Source organism: Sus scrofa, chromosome 8 (assembly GCF_054392235.1).
Source record: "Sus scrofa isolate SSC_HxYL_T2T_F1_AM1 chromosome 8, Sscrofa_HxYL_maternal_Yorkshire_Landrace_v2.0, whole genome shotgun sequence".
Taxonomy (NCBI): Eukaryota; Metazoa; Chordata; class Mammalia; order Artiodactyla; family Suidae; genus Sus; species Sus scrofa.
This window is the reverse complement of record NC_139390.1, coordinates 102,642,243-102,664,981: the sequence shown is the minus strand read 5'-3', so window position 1 is coordinate 102,664,981 and position 22,739 is coordinate 102,642,243. Positions and strand designations below refer to the sequence as shown.

At 37.1% G+C, this 22,739-nt stretch overlaps 1 protein-coding gene across 13 annotated transcripts in view; it reads right to left on the bottom strand.

The window, feature by feature from the left end:
- Positions 1–22,739, bottom strand: part of SCLT1 (sodium channel and clathrin linker 1) — a 265,145-nt gene that overhangs the window by 14,285 nt on the left and 228,121 nt on the right. For 6 of the 13 annotated variants that reach the window (XR_014813019.1, XR_014813018.1, XM_084972937.1 and 3 more), the window contains 2 exons: positions 9,200–9,278; positions 6,473–6,568 (listed from right to left, as the gene is read on the bottom strand). Coding sequence is in view for 7 of the 13 variants with exons in the window: in XM_084972937.1 (XP_084829063.1) it covers positions 6,473–6,568; positions 9,200–9,278 (175 nt within the window). In the remaining 6 variants the exon portion in view is untranslated. Of the gene's footprint in view, positions 1–2,336; positions 2,864–6,472; positions 6,569–9,199; positions 9,279–19,594; positions 19,723–22,739 lie in introns of those variants that run through there. The other 7 variants (XR_014813017.1, XM_013989334.3, XM_021100694.2 and 4 more) reach the window with 2 other exon arrangements.

Here is a 22,739-nt window from a genome sequence, read left to right as displayed (position 1 = left end):
CACTCTTCCTTGGTTTGTCCGAGAGTTGGCTTGCCAACTTGGAACTATGAAATAGTCCTATTTGCTGAATAAATGAATGACTGCATTGTTACTAATGTTCTCCCACTGTTCTTACACCAGAGGAGAAATTAGAAGATTGTTGGCTGCCCCAATTTGCATATTTGTATACAAAGAGAAAAAGAGGTAATCATATTGCTTTTCTTCCTCAGGGAGACACCATAAAGAAACATGAATAAATAATAAATTAGCTGCGTGGTCCTCAATTCAGAGGACATTTCTTTTCTCTTTTCTCTCATTCCTATTCATTTCCCTGCCTTCTAAAATAAAGTTCACAGAGTAGGACTTACTGTCTGTGTAAATAAAGTCAAGACTGACCCATATGAGGAATGTCAAAAACTCCACTACATTTTCACATTAGAAATCATTAGCTAACAAACTTTTCTGGGGGTTAAAATAACCATACATGTTTAGTTCTGGTGCTAAACATAGTGTAAGTCTGTTCAAACTGAACAGAGGCCAGAAAGGCCTATTATCTGCATATTAGTAACTTAATTCTTATCCTGAAGAATAAGTATTCAAGAAAGATAGCCAACTGGTGAGTTGATATTAAAATGTAAAGAGTGGTGCCTATGGCCAAAGTTTAGAGAAAGTGGTTATGTTAAAAGATTTCACCTTGAAGGAATAAATCTGGAAAGTTAAATTTTCTTTTTGAAAAGGATAATAATGATACTTATATCCCATTTATCTAGAATGTTAGTTTTTGAAATGCTTTGTCCTACTGTCTCACCCTTCTTGTCAGATATAATTCTAACACTTCCTCTATTTTTAAAATAAACTATATTCTATAAATATAAATATGAACATAACTCCTATTGCACAGAAATCAGTCTGTGAATGACACGGGAAGGAATTTAGAGAGTCAAAGTGAAAACTCCTTTAAGAAGTAAGCTAAGTGTTTATCTACCATTTAACTGTTATGCCTGTACTATTTAGTCTCATCATTGTATTTGACATTAACAACCATTTGCTCCCTCCTGCTTTTAAGATCAGATATCCTTCCTTTTCCAGTTTTTATTGTATTGGGTTCTCTTGGTTATGGCCTCTGTCTCATTGCTCCTATTCAGTCTCCTTCAATGACTCTTCTTCCTGAGCTCGTTCTATCATTGAGACATTTTCTAAGGTCTAGTCCCTAAAGATTCTTTCTCAATTTCTGAACAAACAGTTACTGAGTACCTTCCATGTGCCAGGAAGCATGTTGCGTGCTAAGAATACAGTGATGAATAACAGTAGATATGAGTTCTGCTCTCAAGGAGCCTGCAGTCTGTTGAGGAGGAGATGATATTAAACACTTCAAAAAGAGTTAATTACAAATTTTGGTAAGTGCTATAAAGGAAAACATAGAGCATATATTAAGAATAACGCAACGAGAGGACCTAACTAGTCTGGAGTCTGAGGCTCTCTGAGGCAGTGGTATCTGAGTAGTAATCTGAAGAACCTGCAAATGGCAAAGCAAGAGCAGAGATGCCGTGTGGGGAGGAGGATAAGGTAATGATGGAAGATAAAGAAGGCCATCACCAGGGGTAGAGCCCAAGAAATGGAGGAGAAGAGGTAGTCCATATGTCACATAAGGCCCCGAGGTAAACCCCCATGCTCCATGGCCAAAGACCCCATGACTATCCCAATTTGTCGGCACCAGTTCTAAACTTCTGACTGCTGGTGGAATATATTCCGGTGCATGTTTTCATGTTGCCTCAAACTTAAATCATCATCTTTTATCTGGACTACTGCAATGGTGACCAGAAAGCAGGGTATACCGCATTCAAACTAAGAGCAGAGAATTCAGTCTCAGAACTTAAGATTTCATGTGACTAACACTGCTTTAAGTAATAGCCAAAACAAAACAAAACAAAAAACCTCTTCGGGAGTTCCTGTTGTGGCTCAGTGGTTAATGAACCCAACTAGTAACCGTGAGGATGCGGGTTCCATCCCTGGCCTCGCTCAGTGTGTTAAGGATCTGGCATTGCCTTGAGCTGTGATGTAAGTCATAGACAAGGCTGGGATCCCATGTGGCTGTGGTGCTGGCCAGCAGTTGCAGATCTGATTGGACCTCTAGCCTGGGAACTTCCATATGCTGTAGGTGCAGTGCTAAAAATACCACCCCCCCAAATAAGCAACAAAAAACTTCCCCAAACCCAACCCAAAACAAAAACCTTCCCATTTTCCTCTAAATAAAAACCTTCCCAAATTCTTAAGTATCTGTATGTGATAAATACTGGAAATCATGTAAGTTAAAAATGAATTGCTATAATTATACATTAAAATAAATGACAGCATTGTTTTAGAAAATGCATAATTTATTACATGTGAGTTCATAATAAAATGGACACTTGGGAACTTTAAAAATGAGTTATAAGTAACAGTTAAATGTAAAATTCTCAAATCCTGGAACTTGAAATATTATAATTCCAGCATTTTCTTAAAACGCTTTCTCATGATTAGCATAGTTTGAAAATTATTATGCTCTTCCAAGGGGAAAAGGAGGAATTAAAAAATAGACACATTGATGAAGGCAATGAGTTCTTCCCAGCTGGCTTTATTCTCCACTGAAGCTCAATATAGGATTATATTTCCTTACAGGAAGCTGTCACTGCTCTGTTTTCCAATAACCCTCAAGACAGAATGGAAAATGCTTATGCAAAATGACACAAGCCTTAACCATTCTATGCAGGTTTTACCATTTTAATACACTTCTAGTTCAACAGCTTTCCCAACTCTAAAGTTCTGTGAGTTATGAATACTTTTAAATTTTTTCCAGATTCATCATGGAGGCTGCTTTTCTTCTCTGCACTGTTATCACACTGAGCTGCAATTGAAATAAACAATCAGTAAGTAGTTACTTTTTCTACAGAAAAATCTTAGACTAATACAAAGTATAATGCATCACAACTTGCAATTACTGAAAATAATCTTATTGTAAGGGGTCTTGTAAGAGATCACTTTCGGGGTTCCTCTCTCTCTTACTCTGGAGACTTTAAAACATTTGCATTTCTCTAGGGATATGCATGTCAAATATGACATTCCAAAGCTCAGTGATATACTTAGAACTCCAAAACATATATTTTACAAATGAATGAAAATCATCTAGGTAAAAGTTAGTTAGAAAAGACGCTAGAACACAAACTAAGTGTGAGCCAGCACCATGCAGGGCTGGTAATAAAAAGATGATGGCAGATCACATTAAGTGGGATGAGAAAATAATCTTTAAATATTAAATGGAATTGATAACACATACACATGGTGAAAAATGTCTAACAGTACAAAAGAGCATACAGCATAAAGGCAGTTTTCCTATCTCTGTCCTTCATTCCACAGCCCTGCTCCAGATACAACCACTATTTCCAGCCTCCAAGTACATTTCTTGAAATATTCTAAATGAGGATATACCCATTTTCTTCACCCCTTTTTATTTAAAAAATGATAAAGCACTATACATACTTTTCATATTTTTTTCCTGCTAAATGATCTACCTTAGAAATAGTTCCACATCAAATCTACTTTAGTCCTCTAAATAGCTGCAAAATTTCCCTTGTATGTATATTCCATAGTTTAATGGTTTCCTGCTGATGGGCATTTAGAAGGTTTTTAATCTTTTAAAATTACAGGCAATGCTGCCATTACTATTTTTACATGCTTCCTTGCACAGACTTGCCCAGGTGCAAGTCCTCCACCTGCAGAATAAATTCTTAAAACCGCTGGGTCACAGGTATGTACATTTACAATTTTCGAGAGATACTGCCAAACTGGGTGCCAAAAGAGGCTGTACTAATGCACATTTACATCAATGATATGTGAAAGTGCCACAATGTATTATCAAACTTCATGATCTGACAGGTGAAAAATGATATGTGATTAGTTTAAATCTGTATTTGTGTTACAGAGGAGAATGAGTTGGAGATCTTTTTAAATGTTTAAAAGCCATCTGTCTTATCCTTTGCTCACTCTATTGTACTGTAGCACTTTTGGGGTTGATTTAGCCAGTCTTTGTATGTGTTTAGGATATTAGCCTTTTGTTATTTGTGTTGTAAATATTTTTTTTCACCTTATCACTGACTTTATGACTTTTTTCTTCAGCAGTCTGCAATTTTACATAGTCATTTATTAATTTCTTTTCATAGTTTCTAGGTTTTGGGTCCTGCAGAGAAAGGCTTCACTGCCCTCATTTTTAAAAATCCCTCACATCACAAGAACACAGTGTGGCATTTGGTAGTTTAGAATGATACATGCAGAACATCTAACCATCATTCAAAGAAAAATCAGAACAGCACATTTCGAGGATGACTGAATGAGACCACTGCAGGGCTTGTACTGAACCACTGACATGATGCTGAACTGCATCAGTGAGGATGACATATTAGGGACAATATAATATTTTAACTCCTTCATTTCATTACATATCAAGCCCTTAGCAGGATATTATTCCTATTTCAGTTTTTAGAAGAAAATGGGAAAATCTGAAAGGATTCAGAGAGGTCAAAAGTTTAAAGTTTAAAAATATTGAATATATGTCATAAAGACAGTTTATGACTTAGACACACTTAAAATAGAAAAAATAAAACTTAATTATTAAAATTATTAATTTTGTGAATGGGGAAAATGCTGAATGATTACCTTCCATCTTCACATGAGAATAGAATGGAGGGAAAAAAGCTTATGGTAAAATCTGTGAGGTGGTTACTTCATAAAATATTAAAAAAAAAAAAAAAGCTTACAAAGAAATGGTAGAATATTTACCATTATAGAGTTTAAATAACAGAAGGGACATCAGTGTTGGATGTGTGGGTTTAATTCTTGTCGGGAAGGAGACTAGACTAAATGCCAATTGGATTATATAATCAAATTCTTGTAATGGTACCCTTTGCACTATAGAACTCCAGATGGGTGATTTTAAATAGGCGTTTTCTTTACCAATATTCTTTGAAAAAGGTAAACATGAGGCTTAAAGGACTGTGATACAGATGTTTAATTTCTATATATCTGAGTATCTACCACTTGATAACTATGCAAAGTGCTTTGTAAGTGTTAACACCTTTAATCTTTCAATAGCTAGCAGAGAGGTGCTATTATCCTACATTAAGCATGAAGAAACTGAGGCTTAAGAGAAGTGGAAATGGCCTGAAGTCACATGACTACTTGATGGCACCAGGCTATTTGCCTGACACCAAAACACAAGCTCACAAGATACTGCCCACTACACCCTGGCTCCTATTAGCTTATAACCTAAGTGAATACATGAATTCTTAAATGAGTAGTTAATTCATCCATTAGTTCACAATTTCATAAGAAACTAAACTTACTTGATAAAACTATAATTACTTTCAAGAGGGAAGGTAATAGAACAATAAATGATTACAGGATTTCCTGTTAAGTGCCATGCCATGTTCATACCAGAAATAGGTTTCAAAAAAAAAAAAGAATCTATAAATATCACAAACATAAACTAAATTCAGTGAGTATTTATGGTTAGGTGCTTTACTATGTATGAAATAGCTGTAATAATATCTAAGAATCATACTAATTCTGATTGAAACAATTATACAGTTATAAGCAAATATAATTAGTAATAGAGTAAAACCTGGCTTGTTTTTGTCTCGCTATCTAGCTATCTATTTAAACTGTCTGTTTCCAGCCTATCTTTATCATTGCTAAACTTCTCATTTTGTTCCTAAGAGAGACCACTGTTCCTACTTTAGAATAAATGGCCCATTTAATTTATATGATATGTGTGTATTATGAGTAATTGTCCTGTATTATTTCATTGATGTTCTGCATTTTCTACTCTGTTTCCCACTGGACAACTTCTATGCGGTATTTTAGATTTATATGGTCATATACAAATTGTGCATTAGATGAAGTTAAACCTATAAGCCAAGTAATTTTTTCCATTTAAAAACTGCAATAAAAACAAAGAGCAATTTGAAACACTACATTCAAAGCAATGTCATCTACCTCCAAATCTGTCAGTGACTACCCACCTAGTTTGAGACAGAACATAATTCTAGAGGAGTGCAGACCTATTGGGATGACAGAGTTGTTCTCTTTTTCCGCTGTCCAGTATGACAGTCTTGGCTACATGTGGCTTTTGAGCATTTGACATCCGGTAGTGTGACCAAGGATGTTGACTTTAGTTTTATTTAGTATTAATTAATTTAAACAGCTGCTTGTGGCTAGTGGCTATCATATTGGATAGTACAGTTGTAGATTTAGGTGTCGACAGAAGGAAACTGATGTTTATTTCTGTTTGTTTCTGAAGTTTACTTTTTCAGTGCTGAATATTAAAGTGACTAATTTTAAATCATTTAATCAAATAGAAATAACACTGCTCATTCTCTGGGAGCTTTTGAAGAACTTTTTCTTATCTTTCATCCACTCAGACTGTCTATTATTCTCCAGGGATAACGAGGAAGCTCCCTACCTGCTGGGAGGCTGAAGCAGCTCTCTGCTCTGCTTCAATTAGTCGCCTCTGAAGTCTGTCGGATTTTTCTTGATGCTCTAGAATTAACTTTTCATTCTATTAAGGAGAAATATAAAATAAACAAGTTAGAAATCCACATGTGGCATGGAGATGTTTTATGGAATAATCAATGAAAAATCTGGACATCACTTTACCACTTAGGAAATACAAAAATAGTATCTCCAAATTTACCTTTTCCGAGTTAGCAACTTTCAAAGTTCAAGGTTGGTTTTACATTATGATATTATGACTAAATTGTTTTCTGTTCCCCACTATGTACCACCAAAGAACATGAATTAAATCCAAAAGCAAGTGAATCTGAAGTGAAGGGCAAGATTTCCAGTCTGTGATCTGTTAATGCTGAGATGCTGGAACCCTGCTTTGGGATCCCCTGGAGAGCATGAGAACACAGGCCTGGGCCTCAAAGCCAGATTACCAGCCTGGGGATGAGTCCTGAGAGCCTACACTTCTATCAGGCTCTTAGGTGGTGCTGTGCTGTGTGCTAGCACATTCAGAATGATTGTGCTAGGACAAGCTTCCAAGGAAACTGTGACACATGCATGCATGATTAAAGTTCAAGAAACAGAAAACATTCATTCTAGAAATCCTGATTGTCACAGTTAAGACTTGTCTTTAATGACTTATATGCTAAAGGTATTAAATAATACTTTAAAATTTTCTTAAAAGAGGAAGAAATCTGTTTCTACTTGCTTCTCAATATTTTTGTATACTCCAGGTGGTATTAGGGTCAAGAGTTATTAAGGCATTTTTATGGGCTGCATTATGTACCTAAAGAAAGATGTTGAGGGTGTTCTTTTCTGGCTCAGTGGGTTAAGGAGTCAGTTCTGTGGCTCTGGTTACAGCTGTGGCATGGGTTCGATCCCTGGCCTGGGAACTTCTGCATGCTGCAGATGTGGTAAAAACAAATAAACAAAAAACGTTGAAGTCCCCGAGTATCTATGAATATGACCTTATTTGGAAACAGGGTCTTTGTTGATGATTAAGTTAAGATGAGGTCATTAGGGTGGGTCCTAATCCAGTATGACTGGTGTCTTCATAAAAAAGGGAAATTTGGACACAGAGACAGACACACGTCCAAAGGGAAGAACACATGAAGACATATGGAGGACACTGTGTACGAGACAAGGAGCTCCGAGGTCACCAGAAGCGAGGACGGAACCCTAGAACAGACACTCCCTCAGAAAGAACCAGTTCTGCTGTTTCCTGATTTTCGACTCTTGGCTCCCACAACTGGGAGACAATCCACCCGTCAGTATAACTCTGCTAGAGCAGCCTCAGGCACCTATACAGTCATCATGAATATAAATCTGTCACAATGTGCTGTTCTGCAGACAAGTTCAAACCATCTGTCAATTAAAAAATGTATTAGCCTTCTCCATGCTTACTAGCCTAAACAAAGTTTTTGTACTTCTAGAATCATTATAAAGTTTTTTGAATTAGATAGTTCCCAGGTACTAACTCACAAGTGATAAGAGTGAATGTTATGTCTAGTAATACAAAATATTAAAATACCAGTATCCTGTTAAAATATGCTTATTCTATTTCTTATTGCGCCCAAAAGCAAAATTAAATTGAATGAAGAGAACTATATTGGCTGTTCCACTTTACCAAGATGTTTAAATATGTATTTTTTTCCCCCTCCAAGTTAAATATGTAGTTTTAAATTTAAGAGATATATCATTAACACTAGAGAAAACCTGGGGGGGGGAAATGCCATCATCTATAATCATCATTTTCATAGTTAAAATTACTACATATATAATGTACATTTTTCTATGCTGCTACCATAATGGTTAAGGCACAGTTCAGATTAGACAACTCATAATATATGCAACTGTTCTTTTTTAACTGATCATTTTAGCTGCTTTTGATCTTTCAAAATAACTACCATTACTGCGTTGAATATTTTCCTTTATTTTTTTCACATTTTATATTATTTCCTTAGAACAGATTCCCGGCAGTGAGAGATATATCAAAGAGTATTTTAATAGCTACTGTTTAGTTGCTTTCTAAATTGCTTCTATCAATTTATAATGCTATAAAACTGAAGAGTAATTACTTCTCTATGACGCCAATAGAAGGGCGCAGAAAGCTAGTGAACCATACAGACTGTGAGGGAAATTCCAACAAATACATTTGAAGTTAGAACATCAAATAAAGAGCTAGAGTTCTAGAAGTTCTAGTCATAATCTAGAAATTATTTACCTTTTTTTCTCTCCAAGAAAAGAATTAGAACTAAATATAGCAAATGTTCCTCAAGTATTAATCTAAAGGAGTATTTTAATATATTCCAGTAGGCGAATGTGTTTTCTCTATGTCTTCTATGATGGATTAAAATAAGAAGAGTTGGTTTTTTAAAAAAATTCTTAGACATGCACAGAAATAAAGAGGATCCTAACAGCTCTGAAATAACACAAGGTATACTGATAGCACTGAAATAAGGGCTCTATCTTTGTCATTTAAATATGATGAATCATTGACTTTCAAAGCTTTTATTCACATTATATTATGTGTGGACTTCTAGGGCTATGCATGATTTCTACAAGAAATGCATCTGCATGGCCACTTCCAAGTAGAGAATTAATTTGGACTTGGCTCAGGTAAAATTCTATAATGTGTGTATCAAGCTGTAGCAGAAAGGACTTCCCTGGAGAGTCATTATCTTACCTCAACTACCTTTTCATTTGCCATTTCCAGCTGAGAAAGCAGCTCTTGGGTATGAAGTTTCTGTCGACTCAGCTCACTCCTATTAATCAAGAGGAGGGGAAAAAGAAAAAAAGCCATTAATGTAACTATTCAAAAAATCTAACAAAAGAGAATTTTTATTAGTGATATATATGCTCATGTTTTCAACAAAAATATCATCTAGGGTACAAAACAAAACTTGCTTATTAATAGGCCATATCAAAAAGCAAAAAAAAAAAACAAAAAACAAAACCCCAAAACACACACATACTTTAAAAGTGCCAGTGTCTTTTTTTAATATTATTATCTTGAAGTGTTATTTGGCATTAATATGAACGTATATTTATATTAAACAGATCCAGTATGTTATTTTTTTTGGCTGTGCCTGTGGCATGGGGACCAGGGATTGAACCAGTACCAAAGCAGTCTGTATGGTTCACTTAGTGACAATGCTGAATCTTTAACCTGTTGCATCACCAGGGAAACTCCAGTATTTGTTATTTTAAGATTTACCATATAATGCTTCTTAAAAGGGCTCAAATCTCGGAAATTTTAAGGTAGTGTTAATCACTACAACACCATTTCAGTGTAGTATATTCAGGATTAAAATTTGTTTTGGTTGTACATATGCTTTATTTTATGCATTTGTATCCTTTGTGCTTTATTAGCTGGAATTATCCTAAGTACAAAACTGTCTTTTGTTCAATATCTAAGCATTATCTTGTTTTTGCCCAAAGATAATTTCAAGAGCTTCAGGTTAGAAGTAGATACAATGTCATTTTGAAAAAAACTTCAAAAAAAGATCAGGTCAATTTCTGAGTATTAAAATAGTTAATTCAGGATTGGATTTTACCCTCTGACCTTACTTCTGCTTCTAAAATACATCAATAGATTAACACTTCCAAAATAACTTCAGCTTTGATTTTTTTCCAAGTGAGCCTAAAAACCTGGTAAGGCTCTCTAGTGTTCTGTATTTGAGTAGACAATTGTTAAAGTCAGCAAGCAATTTGGTATAAATACATAGGAGGGAACAAAAAATAACAGTGTCCACAAATAAAATTCTAGGTATTTACTAAACACTCTTTATGGCCAAGTGCAAGGCATATGGCGATAAACACACAGATGCTGCCTTAATAGGACTTGGTAACAAAGAGGAAAATGACTTATTCTTTACTCAGTGTCTTCATAAGTACTGGTCACTATGAGGAGCATTTATCACTGATTGGATGACAGACAAGCTGAAATCTTAGCTTTATTTTGGTGGTAATAATATTGCAGGATGAATTACTATGCTTACTTTTTGTCTTTTTTAGGGCTGCACCCACGGCATATGGAAATTTCCAGGCTAGGCGTCAAATAGGAGCTGTAGCTGTCAGCCTACAACACAGCCATAACTTGGGATCTGAGCTGCATCTGCAACCTATACCACAGCTCATGACAATGCCGGATCCTTAATCTACTGAGTGAGGCCAGGGAATGAACCTGTGTTCTCATGAATACTAGTTGGGTTTGTTACTGCTGAGCCACAGTGGGAACTCCTTTGTGCTTACTTTTAAGTGTCTTGTGTAGTTTAAAACCACTGCTGCTCCTCAACATAACAACAAAACATAGAAAAGCAAAATAGGAGTTCCCGTCGTGGCGCAGTGGTTAACGAATCCGACTAGGAACCATGAGGTTGCGGGTTCGGTCCCTGCCCTTGCTCAGTGGGTTAACGATCCGGCATTGCCATGAGCTGTGGTGTAGTTTGCAGACGCGGCTCGGATCCCGCGTTGCTGTGGCCCTGGCGTAGGCCGGTGGCTACAGCTCTGATTCAACCCCTAGCCTGGGAACCTCCATATGCCGCGGGAGCGGCCCAAGAAATAGCAACAACAACAACAACAACAAAAGACAAAAAAACAAAAGACAAAAAAAAAAAAAAAAAAGAAAAGCAAAATAACTGAAGTGGCCAGTCTTTTAAGGTCAAAAGGAATTAAATGTAAAAGTCAGGCCCATTGGTGCTGATGAGAAATAACCCTTGAGCACCATGGAGATGAAGATGACACAAAGACTATATTCGTAAAATTCAAAACACTCATTTTATATAAAACCTTTTCAGAATACACCTACTGCATAATTTGATGCCCTAAACTATTCACTTACCCATGACAATTTATCTGAGTAACAGTAATAACTTCCAAGAATTACTACTGTTGCAGAAACGGTGGCAGCGGAAAGAGACAAGCAGCACTTGGGGATGCGGAATAGCCAGGTTTATTCAGCGCCAGTGCAAGGGCTCAGAGGAGTCACCTCCAGCGTCTGAGCACCAGGTCTTTGTTCTGGGCAGCTTTTATGCAATACAGACTCCTGGGGTCTTGTTTTTTCCCTGTGCAAGCAGTCCCGGTCCCCCCTTCCCTGAGCAGACAGAGTTTCTGCCTAAGAAGCTGAGCAAACAAGATTACAAAAGTGAAACTGACAAGCAATGCTTGGTGCACCATTAGCAGAGCTGCTAGCAAGGACATAAGGTACATAGTTTCTACACGATTACAAGAAGGGTGGTATATGGCCAGCAAAGGCTGCTGACAGGCACATAGCTGCCTCTTCAGCCAGGGACGGGGGCGGGGGCGGGGTTGTGTCTCTAGTTAAAATTCTTATTCTGCTATATAATAATAATTGGGAGTTCCCCTTGTGGCTCAGTGGTAATGAATATGACTAGTATCCATGAGGATGCAGGTTCGATCCCTGGCCTCACTCAGTGGGTTAAGGATCTGGCATTACCATGAGCTGTGGTGTAAGTCAATAGATGCAGCTTGGGTCTGGTGTTGCTGTGGCTGTAATGTAGGCCAGGAGCTGCAGCTCTGATTCAAACCCTAGCTTGGGAACTTTCATATGCTGCAGGTGGGGCCCTAAAAAGACAAGAAAGGAAGGAAGGAAGGAAGGAAAGGAAGGAAGGAAGAAGGAAGGAAGAAAAAATTGCCCACAAAATTTAAGATCATAAAGATACAAATGATTAAGTTACTTCTTATCTGCAGCTGCTAGCCTAAACCACAGCCATAGCAACACCAGATCCTTGACATGTCTATGATCTATACCACAGCTTATGGCAATGCCTGATCCTTAACCCACTGAGAGGGGCCAGGTTTGTTTCTGTTGAGCCACAACAGGAGCTCCCAAGATTCTATCACTGCTCCACTTTTCATGCTTCCTTCTTAGTTCTCTTCTCACATCACAACACTGATACTTATTTTATATAGAAGACATTTAACAATTCTGTATTATATTTCTTTATAATACAGAATTGTATTTATGCATATATACATCACACGTACACATGTATGATGGAAACTTTAAAAAAAAGGGATTGTTTTTAGTTTCCACAGTATATACCACAGGGCTTTTACATAGAGGGGATTGATATTTGCAGATTTATTGCTAAATTTGTATAGGAAACCTAACAAAATTTTATTCCTTTTTTGCGCAACAAACAGTTACTGAAGAATCTGCCACAAAACATACTTTAAAGATTACTTTTATTTATTTAAATTTATAGTCACTACTTTCTCCAAAGGATTTGAAGTGGCTAAGAAACGGTTATTTTCAGTTAAGCATTTCCTTCAGTCTCACTTCTGAATGAAATTTTAGAAAGTATTAAATGGTAGAGAGAAAAGTGATTTCACCAACTCTATCCCCTGAGACTTTCCTAGAGCCTCCCTGTCAGTACTTTGCAGCTCCTTATTTCTCTGTCAGGATATTTCACTGCAGGGATAAAGGAAAGACCCAGGAGGATGATCCGACTCTGTATTATCTATGAGAAAATGTCTCTTCATTACAGAACATAATTGAGAGTTCCCTATATCATTAGTGATTTAGGATAAACATAAAATAAGACTTTCCAGAAAGTTTCACCATGGTTTCATACTTCAAACACTGGCTAAGTAAAGCTACATAATCTCTTCACTGGAAATCTTTAAAAACAGAGACATTCTTACCTATCAGGGGTTATTTAAGAAGAGCCTGCTAGAAGGTAGAGACAGATGACATTTCCGGTTTCTATAGGATGTTATGGCAGTTAAAGGGCACTTTTACTAAGTAAAGAACTTAGATGGAATTGTACCCAGTTTTACTATAATTTCTGCTATGTTACAGAACAGGTTATAAGGTTTAAAAAAATTATCTTCTACCAATTTCAGTGTAACTATAGAAGAATGAGGAATTCCTTATAATAGCACTGGAAATTGCTTAGCCCATCAGCAAACTAAATAAATTAACTTTTATATAATTCAGGTATGTATGATGGAAAATCCTAGTCATGTCTACAAAATTATAACTTAAAAATTTAGTTGTAAAATATAATTGATTTACTATCTTCTGGGTAAGTAAAATTTTACAAAATAATTTATAAACAAAGTAATTAAAGCTGTAGATATTAAGAAAATATTAAAATCGACATGGGGGAGTGAGTCATCTAATTCTTCAATTGGAGATGAAAATAGGTGAAGGGTGAGCAAGGGCTCTTCATCTGGGTCCGTGCACAGGCCTCAGGGATGTTCATAAACACCCTGAAATACATGCAAGATCTTCCTATTTCCTCAGATTTTTAAGAGATCTGATGCCTAAGGAAGGATAAGGATTTTGTCTGGACTTTTTGTTTGGAATATACAAAGTTTTTTTAAAAAAATTATTTATTTATTTTATTATAGTTGATTTACAGTATGGTGCCAATTTCTGCTATACAGCAAAGTGACCCAGTCATATATATATGTGTGTGTGTGTGTGTGTGTGTATAAATATACACACACATATATATACATACATTATTTTTCTTTCTTTTTTTTTTTTTTTTGTCTTTTTGCCTTTTTCTAGGTCTGCTTCCTGCGGCATATGGAGGTTCCCAGGCTAGGGGTCTAATCAGAGCTGTAGACACCGGCCTACACCACAGCCACAGCAAATCGGGATCTGAGCCACATCTGCAACTTACACCACAGCTCACGGCAACGCTGGATCTGAGCCACATCTGCAACCTATACCACAGCTCACGGCAACGCCGGATCCTTAACCCACTGAGCAAGGCCAGGGATTGAACCTGCAACCTCATGGTTCCTAGTCAGATTTGTTAACCACTGCGCCACGACAGGAACTCCTATTTTTCTCATATTATCTTCCATTATGTTCCAGCCCAAGAGGCTAGACTTAGTTCCCTGTGTTGTACAGTAGCACATTTACATTTAGTTCCATTCTAAATGTAATAGTTTGCATGTACTAGCCCTAAACACCCAGTCCATCCTACTCCCTCCCTGCTAAAAAGAAAAAAATGATGCCATTTGCAGCAACATGGGTGCAACTAGAGATTATCATACTAAGTGAAGTAAGTCAGAAAGAGAAAGACAAATACCACATGATATCACTTAAATGTGGAATCTAAAATATACAAAGTTTTTTAAGAATTTTTTTTTTTTTTTGTCTTTTGTTGTTGTTGTTGTTGTTGCTATTTCTTGGGCCGCTCCCGCGGCATATGGAGGTTCCCAGGCTAGGGGTCTAATCGGAGCTGTAGCCACCGGCCTACGCCAGAGCCACAGCAACGTGGGATCCGAGCTGCTTCTGCAACCTACACCACAGCTCCCGGCAACGCCGGATCGTTAACCCACTGAGCAAGGGCAGGGACCGAACCCGCAACCTCATGGTTCCTAGTCGGATTCGTTAACCACTGCGCCACGACGGGAACTCCAGAATTTTTTTTTGAAGTATGAGCACACTAATTGGAGCATTTCAATGTTGAAGGTCTTTCTTATACAAACCACATCCACAATGTTATCACCTATAATTATTTCCACTTTTGGTTTCATTAAGGTGATATAAGAATTTAAAGCACTTGATAAGCAATCCAAATGCAGAATTATTCTAGATTTTTATAGTATTCCCTCTATTTTATGGTTGCTTGTCCAGACTTAATTCAACAGCAAATTTGCCAGAGTACAAAACGCAGTTTAAAAAGAAACAATAACTTTCTCTTTTTATCCTCATGTATTCCTTATTTAATTAAGTATTTATAAAAAAGTATAACTGGCTTAACCTGGTTTAGGAACAAATCACTGATACTGTAAGGCAAGCGCCAGATGACACTAGGTGAAACTGACCAGGTATGGGCATGTAGAATGCCTTGGGTACTTACTGGTCAGCTTTGTACAGAAACTTCACTGGTTAATGTTGCCCACAATTAGGTGCCAAAGGGTTTTCTACACCAGCTGAACATTAATACTGTACTTTATTATTACTTCAATGCTGCAAAAAAGCTATTATTCTCATGTTATAAGTAAAGGAATTAAGACTCAGAAAAGAGTTTTAATGTTCCTAAGCTTATGCAGTGATTGAATGAAAAAAATGGGGTTCATACTCAGTCTTTTAATCAAAATGTTCTCTCAACGAAATCACATTGCCTTTCATCTTAAGTCCAATCATTTATAAGAGATGTTAGTAAAGCATATCTGTGGCATTATATAATACCAAGATCTTAAAGGCAAAATGAAGATTCTCCAAAAAACAAGCTAAATTCTGAGTATGCAGCAAAATGGTCAATGACTGTAGACTGTGACCTCAACTTTGCGTATGGCTTCAAAAGACCTGACTACTAAAAGAGGAAATTCATCCTAAGGTTTCAAATCTCATTCGGCTAACTAAAAATACCACAGGTTACAGTAGACAGGACAGTTTTAGATATACTAGAGCACCCTGGGCACAGTCCAGGTTCCGTCTTTCCCTATCTGCACATTCCCCCAAAGTGATCTCATCTGGGCCAGGACTGTAGAGGGACACTAATGAGCACCTCGAATGCAACCTGCCCCAAACTGCACCCACTTCTTATCTATACCTTCAAAGTGTCCTCCCTCCCAGATATACATGTCAAAGTTCAGGCATCACCTTTGATTCCTCCCATTTCCTCATCCCGTACATTCAACTTACAAGTTCTACCCTACACCTCCCTAATAAATTTCATAACTGTCCATTTCTCTCCATTTCCACCAACAACCACTGTTCTAAGCCACTATCACCTATTGCCTAGAATGCTGTAATAATCTAATATCTGGTTTCCCTGAATCCATTTGTGCCCCTTCTCTAGTCTGTTTGCCACACAATAGCTAGGGTGGTCTTTTAAAGATCCAAGAATATTAAAAATTCTCCAATGATTCCGTACTGCTACACTTTGGGACTTCAACTTAAAGAAGTCTTAAATATCTTTCTTAAAGTAAGTAAAAACGGCTTACTTAAAATACAAGATTCTCAGGGTCTGATCCTTGCCTAGTTCCTCAAACTGACAGCAGTCTCTCTCCTCACTCAATATACTTTAATTAATTGGGTCTGCTCCTTAACACTGGACCTTTGTATGTGCTATTCTTCCATCTGCCTGAATATTTCCCCGGCCTTTTCATATAGTTGATTTCTTTCTATCATTTGGGCCTCAGTTTAAATCTCACCTTTTCTGACTATTTAAAAAACAATCCAGCCCTTTCCTTTCAGCTCCCATCCTGTCCAAGTTACTGTGTATCACACCATGTCATTTGTCATGCCATTTAAAACATCTAAAATTACCTTATTTGTTAGTTTACCTTCTTATGATTTCTCTCCCCACAGTGGAATGAAAGCTCTAAAAGAGAAGCTACCTGGGAGTTCTCTTGTGGTGCAGTGGGTTAAGGATCTGGCATTGTCACTGCAGTGGCTTGGGTTGTTGCTGTGGCTCAGATTTGATCCCGGGCCAGGGAACTCATATGCCATGGGCGTGGCCAAAAAACCAAAACCAAAACCAAAAAACCCACAAAAAAAACAGAGAGAGAAGCTACATTTACAAGGCTTAGAACAGTGCCTGGCACATGTAAGGTTGTTTTTAGCCTACACAAACTTTAGTTAATTCCACAGGATCAGTAACCAGTCCATTCAATAACATTTCTAATATACCATATCTTACTTTTTCAAAGATTTCACAACCTACTTGCTCTCATGTCACAATTAAATACACAGTTCAGTGATTACATCTTAAGGTAGTTGTGTAAAAAATTTGGGAGACTACTGCTACAAAAATCAATGTGTTATAGAGCTTTATTTATAGATACCATTCTTAGAATGCTCATTTTAAGTTATTTGAAGAATTAACTCAAAGTTTCAAAGTAATGTGTGAATTTTCCTCCCAACACCTAATTTTAAGTGCTGGTCTTAGGATAAGATTGAGGAAATTACAAAGTTCGTTCATTCAATAAATACTGAAGTGAGTGCCTTTGCTAGGTGGTAGGAAGACAAGGAAGAACAAGATCCCGTCGCTGTCACAGTGAAACTTAAGAACTCCTAGGAATACTGAAAAGCTACAAATTTATAATATAGGTAGTAAATGCTATAAGAAGTTCACAGTGCTGTGGAACACATATGCAGGATTAGGGGATTAGAGCTGTCTCTCCAGAGGAAGTAGGCTTTTAAGCTGATGTATGAAAGATAAATAGAAGTTGGATGGGCAAAAGCAGGGTAACAAAGAGTGTTACAATCAAATCCATGTGTGAAAGCCAGAAAATAAGATGGGATAATAAATCTAGGAAACTGAAAGAAGCTCAGTATGAATTGGACATAGAGTGTTTCCAGGAGGTGGGAGTGGGGTGGCAGAGGAAGAAGCTCGAAGCACGAAGAAATACAGGTTGCATTTTATGTGTAAAAGGTCACATAAGGAAATATAAGGACCTTATAGGTCTGGATAGGAAGTTGAGACTTTATCATCAGTACCCTGGGGAGACACTGAAGTATTTTAAGGAGAGAAGAGACACGATTGATTTGAATATCAGAAAACTTTGCTGATTAGAGCGCTAATCTAGGTGAGCAATGTTGATAGCCTGACCTGTTGGAGGGAAACGGACAGATTCAAGTGTTATTTAGGAGACAGAATTAGTAATACTCGATTTAGGGGTATGAGGAGGAAGAGGAGTTCAGGATGACATTTGGAGTTATGCTTGAGCAGTGAGGTAGATATTATCAGTTACCACATAGAAATGGAAAATGCAGGATGAAATAAAGACTTGGGCTAGGTGTAAAGCAATAAATTCAGTTTTGAAGATACTGAGTTTAAGGTACTCATGGAATTGTTCAGTGGATAATTGGACAAAAGATTATTTCAAAAAGGTATGCATTATAAGCTGTTTTATAACAATAATCAGCCTTTTTCTGATAATATGTCATAGAAATAGATATCCTAACCCATGCTGAAAGAGAAAATTTCTAAACATACTTCAATTCTCAATGTCAGTGTATACATACACACACACATACTGAAAAGGTAGTTATAAGGTTAGAAGCAAAATTTTCCCTACAACGCACTAGTCTTTTTGAAAACACCACAAGTATTTTAAATAAAAGAAGTTATGGTTCCTTAAGGCATGGAATAAGAGTTTAAAATTTGGGCCAGTATCTTAGGCATTATAATTAATTACTATAATTGCTCAGATCATTTTGCTATTATTGAGGCATAATTTAAGGATGGATCATGTATATTTTGGTTGATACACCATAAGGGAATATTTCCTTAGTGCATGAACTCCTTTAGTGATGAATAAAGAGTAAGTCACATAGACTCTATTCTCTATTATACAGGAGAAATAAAAACAAAAGGTGTACTATTCGTTTCAGGGAAATGATGGATCTGCCAGCTGCAGCAAATGCTTTCTTCGAAACTCTCTTATGATAAACTAACATAGCATGTGCCAGATGTTTTTTTTTTCCTGTTAAATTATACTTTAAAATGCTTCAGTTGCTTTTAGTAATTATGCCTTTTGTAATCTGCCAGTACCTGCAGCTGCCTCTCATTCTGTTAATTAAAAAAAAACTTAAATTAAAAAAAAGCAGTTATGGCAGCCAAAGATTACAGATATATAGCCAAGAATAATGTTTTAGAAATTGAAGAAAATTTCTTAGACCGAAATGCTGTGTAATTCATACAATTATATATGAATTGTCCAGTCACGGCACATGAGAAGAAAATACTACACATTGTATATGCATTCATTCATTCATTCATGCAAAAATTTTATTGAACAATTAACTGTATGCCAGGAAAGATGTTACCTTATGGTTTTGTAGAAGAGATAGATGTAAATGACAGTTATACTACAATTCAGTAAGTGTTGTAAAGAAGAATGAAAAGAATGGAATGGGAGTGAATGAAAAGGAAGAATTTAATCTGGTGGGAAATAAAGAATGCCTTACAGAAAAAATGATATTTGAGTTGGGTTTGGAAAGAAGAAATTTTTTTCAGGTGGGGAGTTGGGAAAGAACATCCCTAGAAAGAAATAGCATGTACAAATTACCCTAGAATCACCCTTGATTCCTTTCCTTTCCTTCATACTCCACTTCTAACTCATCGGCAACTTCTGTTACCTCTAAAAACAGACTCCCAACGAATCCATCTTTCTCTTTCTTCTAAGTCTTCTCAGTGTTCACCAAACATGCCATGTGCTCCATTTGTGTTTCCTAGGCTCCTATGCCATTAGATTGGGTCCATATGCCTAGTTTGGCAAATGAAAGCAAAAGGAAATGATGTGCATCACTTCAGAGCTGAGTTAGAGTCAGTGTTCTTCTTCCATTTCTCTCTTTCCTTGTTCCAGTGATCACGGAAAACCATGTGTTCAAGATGATGGAACCTCTATCAGTATAGCCTTCCTGCCAAACTGCCTTAGACATGTAATAAGAGCAAGAAATAAACCTTTGTTGTGTTAGGCCCCTTTGTTTGCTGTGGTGGCTGGCATTCCTTAATATAACACATCACCTACAACTTGTATTATTGCCTTCATTTAGCATACCATTTCTTTTAATTCAAGCATATCAAGTGTGTTCCTGCCTTGGAGTCTTCTCACTAGCTCTCTGCTTGAAATGCTCGAATTTCCCTGTTATTTAAATGACAGGATCCTTTTTATAATTAGATCTAATCTGAAGATTCATTTCCTCACAGAATCTTCCTTGTCTACTAGTCTCAGGTATCCACCCATCCATTATCACACTGGCTTATTTTAATTTTATGTATAATACTTATTACCTGATTTTACATGTATATATTTATTTATTTGATAATCTCCACTTTTCCCTTAATACTCCAATAGCTTCGGAAAAGGTAATTGGGGGGGGGGGACCTTGGCCTCTGCAATATCCTTAGTACTTCAAGAATAGTGACGCTCAATGAATATGTAATGAGTGAACAGAGAGCAGACTAGGAGTGATAGAAGGGCTGGTCCAGCATGCTTGGTTTATTGGGGTGGTGGTTTAGTGTGGCTGGACCATGCCCTTTATGAGGTAGACAGGTAGACTGGTGAGAATAAGGTGGGGGAAAGACTGTAAAAAACCTGCAGGCAACAATAAAATAGAAATCGTTAAGTAAGCAGGGCCAGGATTGTATTTGCTTTTTTTTTTTTTTTTTTTTTTTTTTGTCTTTTGTCTTTTTTGTTGTTGTTATTGTTGCTATTTCTTGGGCCGCTCCCGCGGCATATGGAGGTTCCCAGGCTAGGGGTCCAATCGGAGCTGTAGCCACCGGCCTACGCCAGAGCCACAGCAACGCGGGATCCGAGCCGCGTCTGCAACCTACACCACAGCTCCCGGCAACGCCAGATCGTTAACCCACTGAGCAAGGGCAGGGATCGAACCCGCAACCTCATGGTTCCTAGTTGGATTCGTTAACCACTGAGCCACGACGGGAACTCCGTATTTGCTTTTAAGGAAAATAATTCTGAGAGCAGTATGAAAGAGGGAATAGAGTTGGGGGGGGAGAAAAAAAAACAAACCCAAAACAAAACTGAGGGCAGAAACCAGGGTGATCCACGATACTTTAATGGCCATGGTTAAAGATATGAAAAGGTCTCACTGATGGCAGAGACAAGTATGTTACTTCATGTTTACACATATGCAAGCATTTCTGCAGGTCAGATTCTTTTACCCAGTACTACAAAAGGATATGCACAGTTTAAATTTTGTTAGATACTGCTACATTATCTTACACAAAGGATTTGCCAATTTACACTTCCAACACTGTATGCCCCATTCCTGTTTCCTCATGTACTTGCAGATGCTGCACGTTAACCATCTTTTTCCATTTTTGCCAATTTGCTGGGCAAAAATATTTAAATTAGCATTTCTTCATAGAAATAATGTGGCTGAATTTACTTTGATATGTTTAAAGAAGCTTTGTGGAGTTCTCCTGTGGTGCAGCAGGTTAAGGATCTGGCATTGTCACTGAGCCAGCTCAGGTTCAATCCCTGGCCTGGGAACTTCTACACAACATGGGCACAGCCAAGAAGAAAAAAAAAACAAACAAAAAAAGGAGCGTGGTATTTCTGCTTTTGTGAACTGCCTGTTCACATACTTTGTCCATCTATTTTTTTTTTTTTTCCTCTTTTTATGGCTGCACCCACGGCATATAGAAGTTTCCAGGCTGGGGGTCGAATTGGGAGCTGCAGCTGCAATGCAACAGCCACAGCAATGGCCAGATCCGAGCATCATCTGCAACTTATGTTGCAGCTCAAGGTGTTGCCAGATCCTTCACACGCTGAGGGAGGCTGGGGATGGAAACTGCATCCTCATGGATACTAGTTGGATTCTTAACCCACTGAGCCACAACAGGAACTCCTCCATCTATTCCTAATTATGGAACTCCATGGATTCTGCATATTAGTCTTTTATTTTTTGTCATTTGTCTTTTATCTTTGTTGAACATCCTTTTTCATACAGAATTTTAACTTTTATGGTTAAATAAATTAATCAATATTTTCCTTTTTCTGCCTTCTGTGTTTTGATTAGAAAGATTTTTTTATTCTGAGATGACAAAAAATTTTCCTTGAAAACCTTTTTAAAAATTTAGCTCTTAAATTCTTCTAAAATTTATTTTGTATATGGAAAAAAAAAATTCTAAATGATTTAAATTTTTTCCAACATCATCTTTTCACCATCAATTTGAAATATATTATCATGAACAAAGCTTCCAATTTTACATGGTTTGTTTTTCTATTTTCTGTTCCAGCTATCTATTTCTGGGTCAATACTACCATAAGGTTTTATATATTTTAATATCTGGTAAGGTAAATCTCATCTTGTTTTTTTCCACATAAAAAGTTTCAAAATTTAATCTATAAACATAACAATAACCTCTCATTCAAGTAAGATTATTACAGATACATTATAGTTACAGATGTTATATGCTTTTTTTTTTTTTTTTTGTCTTTTTGTCTTTTGTTGTTGTTGTTGTTGCTGTTGCTATTTCTTGGGCCGCTCCTGCGGCATATGGAGGTTCCCAGGCTAGGGGTCCAATCGGAGCTGCAGCCACCGGCCTACGCCAGAGCCACAGCAACGCGGGATCCGAGCCGCGTCTGCAACTTACACCACAGCTCACGGCAACGCCGGATCGTTAACCCACTGTGCAAGGGCAGGGACCGAACCCGCAACCTCATGGTTCCTAGTCGGATTCGTTAACCACTGCGCCACGACGGGAACTCCAGATGTTATATGTTAATAAGTAATTTTTAAAACAGTTTCCTCTTGG